Raw genomic sequence first — 1,772 nt, forward strand, 5'->3', positions numbered from 1 at the left:
GCTGGGCGTGGGGCGGAGGGGTTATGAGGGCGGGATGGCGTGGCGGCGGGAGGTGGAGGGCATACATGTCAATAGGATCGTGAACATGTTGTGTGACTTTTAAAAGCCATTCAAATTGCTGAGTGTCTCCCAAGTCCCTTGTGCTTGGCTTCTGGAAGGACTGAGACCAGCGGGGCCTTAGAGACCTGGGTTCTAGCCCTGGAGAACCGAGCCCCAGGGAACATCTTCGTCCTCCAGCAGGAACTCCCGTCGCCGTTGAACCCAGAAAAGCATGCCTGGCTCTGGCGCTCTGGTCAAGGGGGTCGAGGCCTCGGAAACACTGGCTTCAAGAAATTCCACCCCATGACACTCATTTGCTTTCCTCTGCTGGTCACCTGGCTTCCGTCCACAAAGACAGCCCTTCACGTGTAGCAGTCAGCGGGCATGAGCCAGTTCCAGTGACGGGCAGAGGCTGTGCTGCCTCCACACGTGTTCACAGTCGCTCGGGGCCCAGGGGAGCAGTCCAGTGGGCGTGGCTGCTGCTGCGCAAACGCTAGGCGGGGTGAGGGCGTCTGTGGAGAGATGTTGGCTCCTCAGCTCGGGCAGAGTCTGATGGTGTGTAGAGGTCGGATGGAGTTAGGAGGCCAGAGGGGAGGGGGGCGGTGTGGCCTCCGGGGCACCTCCTGGTGCTGTGACATCACTGAACCTGGGCTCCCGGTCCCTGTGTTCAGGTCACCTGTCACTGGCAGCACAGCTCACTGAGGAGGCCCCGCCCAGCAGCACAGGCTCTGACCAGACGCACATCCTTACAAGGAGGGACTGGGAGAACTACTCTGCCTGCGTCACTACGGGGAAGGAGTTCCAGTTGCCCCAACACTCAGCCAAAGCAATTCCCTTCTGAAGGGCTTGACATTAAGTTGTGAGTCGGGCATCAACTTAAAGCAGTATCCTGAGGGCGGGACTTGGGTAGGGTACAAAGTAATCCAAGGGCCCGAGTTTAAAGTCGCTGTACTATCTGCCATCCTTATCCACCTTCCCTCCTGTTTCCTGTACATCACCTCGAGCCGCACCCCTTCTACTCCTCTACGGGCACCACCGAGTTCTCCTTGTTCTCTGATGGGATGGCCAGGTAGTCGGACCTGTAGGAGGACAAATGGGGGAAGAGAATCAGTACTTTTGTACCCAGAGGTGAGAATGCAAGAAGAGGGAAGGAGCAAGGATGCCCACAGCCCAGCTCTGCATGTCCTTCTGGCTGTGTTTCCCAACAGGAAGCGAGAAGGCCCTTCCAGTGGACCAGAACAACAGCAGTTTTTGTTTGTTATCTGCTCTCCCAGCAATCTTACTCATCCACACTGCTCTCAGGACTTAGTGTTGTTAGATTAAAATGTTGGCCAAACTGATGGGTGTGGAATTATATCTTAGAGTTGCTTTAATTTTCACTTCCTTGATCACTGGTGAAGTGGAATGTCCTATATAATAAAAGCCTAATAGGCGGGTCATTACCAAGGCTTTTAGAATGCAGTTTCTCATTTGCCGTGGACATGACCACAAAACATTTCCCCAATAGGTTTTTTTTCTGCTATGTTGGTAGCATAGCATTCAGCCTACTGGGAACATTTTAGGAAAAAAAAAAAAAAAAGCCTAATAGGCAAATCGACTGAACGGCGGAATGACTGTTGGGGGGAAGGGGTGCAGCAAGAGGGTGGTGCCAGGCCAGCCAAGGCAGGTGCCAGCAGGCAGAGGGAGGGGACGGTGATCGGGAGGCAGCGGCGGGTCAATCGGGGGGCGGGGCC

General features: G+C 55.0%; 1 protein-coding gene across 1 annotated transcript in view; it reads right to left on the reverse strand.

Annotated features, from left to right (window-relative positions):
- SCN3B (sodium channel, voltage gated, type III beta subunit) overlaps nucleotides 1–1,772 on the reverse strand; it is a 27,098-nt gene continuing 25,326 nt past the window's right edge. The window contains exon 5 of the mRNA XM_014537660.1: nucleotides 1–1,118. Coding sequence (XP_014393146.1) covers nucleotides 1,055–1,118 — 64 coding nt within the window. The 3' untranslated portion in view covers nucleotides 1–1,054. The remainder of the gene's footprint in view (nucleotides 1,119–1,772) is intronic.

Source organism: Myotis brandtii, unplaced genomic scaffold, assembly GCF_000412655.1.
Source record: "Myotis brandtii unplaced genomic scaffold, ASM41265v1 scaffold181, whole genome shotgun sequence".
NCBI classification, from domain to species: domain Eukaryota; kingdom Metazoa; phylum Chordata; class Mammalia; order Chiroptera; family Vespertilionidae; genus Myotis; species Myotis brandtii.